The sequence below is a fragment of the Lampetra planeri genome, chromosome 1 (genome assembly GCF_965212315.1).
Source record: "Lampetra planeri chromosome 1, kcLamPlan1.2.h2, whole genome shotgun sequence".
In the NCBI taxonomy this organism is placed as follows: domain Eukaryota; kingdom Metazoa; phylum Chordata; class Hyperoartia; order Petromyzontiformes; family Petromyzontidae; genus Lampetra; species Lampetra planeri.
The window spans coordinates 9,506,096-9,513,018 of NC_136107.1; the positions used below are offsets into that span (position 1 = coordinate 9,506,096).

At 47.8% G+C, this 6,923-nt stretch overlaps 1 protein-coding gene across 1 annotated transcript in view; it reads right to left on the minus strand.

Annotated features, from left to right (window-relative positions):
• LOC144717251 (retinoic acid receptor beta-like) overlaps positions 1–6,344 on the minus strand; it is a 46,379-nt gene extending 40,035 nt beyond the window's left edge. The window contains exon 1 of the mRNA XM_078592661.1: positions 4,873–6,344. Coding sequence (XP_078448787.1) covers positions 4,873–5,095 — 223 coding nt within the window. The 5' untranslated portion in view covers positions 5,096–6,344. The remainder of the gene's footprint in view (positions 1–4,872) is intronic.
• Between the last annotated feature and the right edge of the window lie 579 nt (positions 6,345–6,923).

The following is a 6,923-nucleotide window of genomic DNA, read 5'->3' on the forward strand; positions in this document are numbered from 1 at the left end:
CCTTTGTGAGGAAGATCAGAGAGGGCTGGGTAGTAAAAAAGAGGGTTATTTACAGCCCTCTCTGAAGCTCTCTCTGGCACGGGGATGTAAGAGGGACCCACACTCTCTCCCTCCTCTTGGCACTCAGCGACGTGAAATGAATGAGCAGCCGAGGAAGGCAGCCGTAAGGAAAGCTGACGCATTGCAACTGAAGGGGCCGTTGTGTTCCACATGCAAGGACGTGTCCCTGTCACGCGATTTTAAGGCGTTCTAAACATTTCCTTCGCTAATACCACCGCCACAACCACCGCCACCATCGACAGATAGCCTCCGCTTAAATCAATACAGGCAAAGCTAATTCGTCACTGCCTGCTCATTGGTTTTTCAATTCTCTGCATCCAGGGCACAAGTAAATGCTTACTTTATAAATGTTTAATTAAAGAGTTACACATTTCATTCCGGAGACCAGCAAAACGTCGTGAGGGCCGCAGGCTTTTGAGATCATGTGGGGCTGGCGGCCACATTACAACAGGCAATTACTTCTTCTTGGTTCTTTCGGTAAAGTCACGTAGAATTGAAATCATAAAATAATAAAAATAAAACATAATAAAATCATTCTCACGACGTTTCGGCCACAACGCAAGTAGCCGTCCTCAGGTGGAGAACAGGTCTGTCGAGGCAATTACTTTTGCTGCGTGCGGTGAGAAACCCGAGAAGGCGAAAGGACGCGACAGGAAAAGGAGAGACTTCACGCGGCGTGCATCACGCAGCTGGAAAACGCCTCGCCTGGCCACCAAACTCGCTGCCTGCCCGCGCGACGGTGACTTAAGCGAGGTGACATTCAGGGGATGAGGAATTGTGTCGGGAAATGGGCTTCAGTGCTCATAATTGATATATTAAACCGTAGGTGGTCTGCTGACAATTTTTTGACGGTTTCAACTCGCGTGCATTTGCTTTTGTCTGCAGTTTAAACGAGAACAATGGCGTGCGCAATTCACGTGAGTATGTTTTGACAAACGCTGATTGCGTTTGTCCACGACAAATTACCTGGAACGGGCAACATCAGGATATGGACCGTAATATCGCAGAGGCTTTTGACCACAATCATATTCTGTGCGTAATTCATTCAAAGTCACTCTTAGAGCTCCCCTGCGGTCTAGATATGCAGTGCATCATGAGTGATATAGTTGAAAGGGCAATTTTAAAAATGCTCTGCCATTGCTCTTGTTTTGCACGCAGCTCGTTTGATTAAATGCCGCATTTGACGGTCAAACGAAATCGGAATTAGTTGCGTGCACCGGCCGTTTCCTTATCCAACCCTTCTCTCAGCACGAAGTAGAAAACCCTCCCATCCCTGCCCAATCCAAGCTCTCTGTTTGCTCTTAGGCTATGAAAGAACAGTAGATCCTTTGCCCTCCACTTGAATTAAAATCCTTGAAAATCTTAGAGATGTGCGATTCAAGACGCCCACTGTAACTGGAAACCGTAAATCTAAAAAAATGAAACTCTCTCTCAATCAGAGGTAAAAAAAGAAGGAAGACCAAATGAGTTTCAATGATAGGATCAGATTGATGGCCACCAATTTAATTACATTCTTAAATCCCCATCTACTTTGCATGACAAACAGATCATGATTTATTGAACGGATCATGAATTTTACATCACCGCATGTGTTAGACGGTTGTACTTATCCCTACTCTGGGCCCAGGACATGCAGTGTGCGTGCATAAGCGAGACATTATTTTTAGCAGGGACACAATACCCGGCACACGATCGCGTCCAGCATGACATAAAACATGCAGTACATTACACATTGCCAGAGCTCAAACAAGCATGCACAGGCACAACCGCCGCCGTGTCCAAAACATAGCCAGCACGGAACCTGTTTCGTCAAGAAGAAACATTCCTTCCTAATACAGAGACAAACTCTATTTACTGAACACAGTACACCAGTAATATGTGCACACATTACATGTGGGCATGTGTGTTTGGGCATGTATCTATATATTTAAGTGCACATGAACTTGAGACTTGGAAAAAAAAATTCGTCTATTGTCTGTAAGACCAAGGCTCATTGTAGGCGGGCCTGTAAGCGTGACCTTGGTTAAAGGTGGGGGTACACACAATATCAGGGGAGGGCACGGCGCAGTCAATGTTAAACACACTTCATGAATGTTGACTATAAGAATTGAGATGGAGGGGGGGGGTCTAAGATCTCAACGGACCTGGGGGGCTCAGCCACCTACAGTTCCCCCCTTTCCCCATTCAATACATAACAGCTAAACAGTGTGTCACGTGAGAAAACTAAAGATGTCAACTATTGCCACGAACACACGATTCATCCCTTGTGAGCTATAACAATTTGCAACAATGCTGTCTATGGCGTGGCCTACTCAAGGAAAATAAAAATAAACATTTCAACAACAACAAAAATAATAATGATGACACAGTTTGATATGCTTCTCCGAAGGTCTCTTTGCCTACCGAGCAGTTCATACAACAAGCCCGCACGCAGTGAAGTGCGCATGGGGAGGGTGGCCAGTGTTCGTTTTAGAGTGCCATCACCAGTACCAGAAGCAGCAGCAGTGACCAAACCCTTTCCTGTGGGGAGGCTGGAATCAAACGGACGTCAACAGCCATGTGTGTTGAGATCAGACGAACGCGTGTAAGCGTTCGCACTCCGGCATTGTATACCCCCCCCCCTACGTCCGTGGAAAATTCAAAACAGCACCTGGCCAGCTGCGGTGAGGAGAAGAATGAGACACACACACACGACACAGCCCCCAATGTGCGTGTTGATGTCTTACGCACCCCAAGAGTGCTGCGCTCACTGTTTCGGTATTCATCTTGAGACAGACAAAAACGCATTTAAAGCGACATGGCCATGAAGTTTCAAAAGGAGGCAGCCAAGGTGAGGGAGATGTACCATACGCACCCGTCACAAAAGCACGCCCTTTCTCCCAGCGTTGGCATGTCGAGCCACATAACCTCTTTTTGCACGAGCCAGGGGATGTTCTAAAATGAGATTCTTTTTTCATGCTGAAGTGGGAAATGCAGTGCAGCGCGATAGTGTTGTGTGGTTGAATTGCATATTCTATTTTGATGAACTTGTGAGGGCGAAACGATGGTGCGGTGGTCAGCGGACTGCACTGTGAGCCCAGCAGCCTCAGCTGGTCATTCGGCTATGGCTAATATCAGTGACGATGGATATGATGATTGATACGTCATTACAGTATCTGCACGTGGGATTTCTGCAGTGCACGTGGACACAGTGAGAAAGCGGCTACACAGCGCACACTGAAGTTGACTTCGCACCACAATTTTGCAACCGCACGTAAAAAGGCAAGGCACTCACAAGGGACTGAGGTTACACAAAAGCCAGTCACGCAAAGCATCAGTATATTCTGGGCCTCATTGTAAGATGAAACATTGCCACACTGCTTAAGTTGATGTGTGGCGATGGACCTCTATTAGAACAAATCAGTTGCGTTTCTGCATATCACCAGCTGAGGCAATGGAAGATGCCGTTTGCTCTCAATAGAAGTAAATAGTGGTTGGCACATGAAAAGCCTGGCCCCTGTCATGGAAGTATGTAATTCCCACCACTGGCTCTGAGCCACCAACAGAGATAAGCACTGCACCGACAATCATCAGCACAGAGACACCCTAACTCTGTGGTTTGGGGACTGTACTATGAACCCAGCAATCTTAGTTGGTTTTCCGACTACGTCGAACATCAGTGGCGATTGATATCTGAACCAGTGCTGGTCCTCCCTTTACCAACCTGCAACAATCATCGTGGTGAGGTATGTTTAAATAACCCCCATAACCCCACACAGCACGGGGAGGCATTCATCCAGCAGTGGACTGACAACGACGGGCTGTACATAATTATACGGTTGAACTTGCCCTGACAATAAGTGTACAAGATGGTTAGTTCACATTTACGTAGGGCCTGTGCAATGGCCTGTTGCAGACATTCATGGTTAGCATCCAGTGGCTGCCCTGGTTATTACTGCAGGTCTAATAAACGAAAATATGTCCCGTCTGCTTCACTGTGAACATGAAAGATCTCGTGACGTCGTTCGCAAGAGGTAGGCCATCGTCTGCCGGCGTCATGGTTCAACTTGCCAAATTTGGAAATTATCTGCAAATTACTAAATTGGTACATAGCAATCATTGTTCCCTCCTGCAAAAACTTTGCAGGACCCTCCTGAAAAAGTCACGACACTCAGTGAAGCGTTCCTGGGTTAAAAAGCGTAGTGATATTCATAATATTGGATTGGGAAAAATCTATTCATATGCTTTGGCACTCTGTCATTGATCTCGATATCACTGTATTACCAATATCTCTGTGAAAGGCAGTCCGGCGACGTAGCATATGTATAAACCAACAACAATAGGAGTGACAGAAAAGCAAGCTGCAGCAGTAGCAGCAATAAACATAAAGCATCTAGAAGTAATTTTAGAGACAGCAGGGGACAGAAGTAGTGACACAAACGGCAAAACAGCGATAGCAGGAAACAGCAAGAACCAGAATTATTAGAAAGGAATAAAAGCAAGGTCAAGAAGATAACAAGCGAAAATTATACCAAAAAAAGCAAACTGCAGCAGAAGTAACAGCAATTTGCAGCAATCACGTACGAGCAAAATAAAGCAACAGCCGCAGTAAGAGCAACAGCAAGTGACAAGACCCTGGAAGCAACAGCAAGCTGCACTCGTGGTGACAGCAACATCAACCAGCAGTAACCACAACGGCATCAGAAACGGGTTTGTTGTCCTTCCCCCGCACCTCCGATGAGCACGGTTGGCTACGTACGGTGCGAAAGAGAGTTCAACATACAGCACATGCACAAAGCGAGTGATAACACGAGCAGCAGCAGCAGCACTTACACTGGGCTCCTTCTCGCTGTACCCACTCGGCGTAGGGCGCCGGGCTGTAGAAGCCGCTGTGCGCCATGCAGGAGGGCGGGCTGCGTGTCCTAACCACACCACCACCACCACCTTCTCCACCTACTCCACCACCACTGCCACCAATGAACGTGTCCTTCAGCCGGTGCTGCTGCTGCTGCCGCCGCCCTTGAAGGCCCGGCAAGGCCTCCATACAATCGTACATGGCTCTGGTGGTCCGATTGCTGGCTCCTTGTTGGTGAGATGTTGGAGTTGAAATATTGAGTTTTCTCTGCGTCTCTTGCCCACTGTGAGCGGCGATGAAGAAGCCCGCTCTCTCAAAAAGTCCAATGGAGTCAATTACCTTCTGCTATGTGTATTCTCCTTTGATAAGCGATGGCTCTATCGCCGAGAGCTCGTAGATGTGCGGAAAGGTTCGTGAGGACTTGTGGTTGTTGATGATCCTGGTCCTTGCTGGCCGCTGGCAGGATTACATAAGCGATGGATGCAGCGAAGAAGTTTCAGATAAATCCCGAGCCAAGCTTATTTGGCATTTGATCTCAACGTGCTGACATCATACTGTAAATAGCGTTCCTCAGCACGCTTGCATGCCAGCTCTCTCTCTAAGTTTCGAGGACCTCTTTAGTTTACAAACGAAAATCTCAACAACGTAAAAAGGCCTCCTAAACTGCCGTTTAATGTTACGTAGAACTTATCACTGGCTGCCAAGTTATCGCAGGCAAATGTTACGTTCTGGAACAGAAGACGCTGGGATATTATAAAACGGCTTTGCTAAACAGTTGTAATATTTACGTTTAAGATCAATGTTACTCTAACGAGCGCAGTTTTCTAAGCATCTTCAACCACGTAACGGGGACAATGATGCATCACAATGAAGGCGCGAACACTTGAAACGTCGTGATGACCAAAGCCCCCTTGTTCTCTCGCGCCTCGGGAGATGGATTCATCAGCTCGCCTTGCTCACCTCGTCCCAGGAGCCAGAGTAGCAAGTTAGGTCTCACCTCAACCCCGAAGACCGCGCCAACTGATCTCAAATGTTCCCGGTTCCAAAACCTCGCCTCCACGACCTCGCAGTCCGTACAAAAGGATGCTCAACCCCACTGGCTAATTTGCATAATTACAATATTAATTATCACGTTCTTACAAAGGAAATAAATATAAGGACCAAACCGTCCAATGCCCGGACTGTAAACCCCGAAGCTTTCAGCGGCGTGGTTACGCTTGTGAGTAAACCACGACACCGTGAATCATCTCACGAAACCGTCGACCGTTGCCGGCTGTCTGTGAGTCGAGATGGGAGCGAGGAACGGAGAGGGCCGTCGTCGCCCAATAGCAGCAGCAGCGGCTGCGGCGGCAGTAGCAGTGGCGCTAATCCAATGCGGCTGAACTCTCAGTGAACCGACCTCACTCGGCGCGCAGCACTCGCTGCTGTCGACAACCTGCGTCTGACCTCCCCGCAGCTCCGCCTCCAATCCTCCTCCTCCGACACCGCCACCGCCACCACTCCTCCACGCACAGCTCGCTCGCAGCCTGACGTCAGCGCGCATCTCTCTTCTCTTCTCTTTTCTCTATCTCTCATCATCCTCCTCTTCCTTCCAACATCTCTCGCGCTCTCGCTCAGAGCAGCCGGATGAGTTGTGTCTTCTATCTCATGTTATATTTTACAAGGATTGTGGCTTGATTTGGGGAGGGGGGGGGGGATCGGTTCACCGATTTCATTTTGGTTATCTGTAACAGGTTTTGTTTACGGTGTTGGTTGGTGCCACTCGTCTACGCAAAGTTACACCCACGATGGCCACCCAGCTTAATAACGAGGCTACAGTCTACATTATAGACTGCCAGTACACTCAGCAAACTTAATAACCAGGCTACAGTCTACATTATAGACTGCCAGTACACTCACCAAACTTAATAACCAGGCTACAGTCTACATTATAGACTGCCAGTACACTCACCAAACTTAATAACCAGGCTACAGTCTACATTATAGACTGCCAGTACACTCACCAAACTGAATAACCAGGCTACAGTCT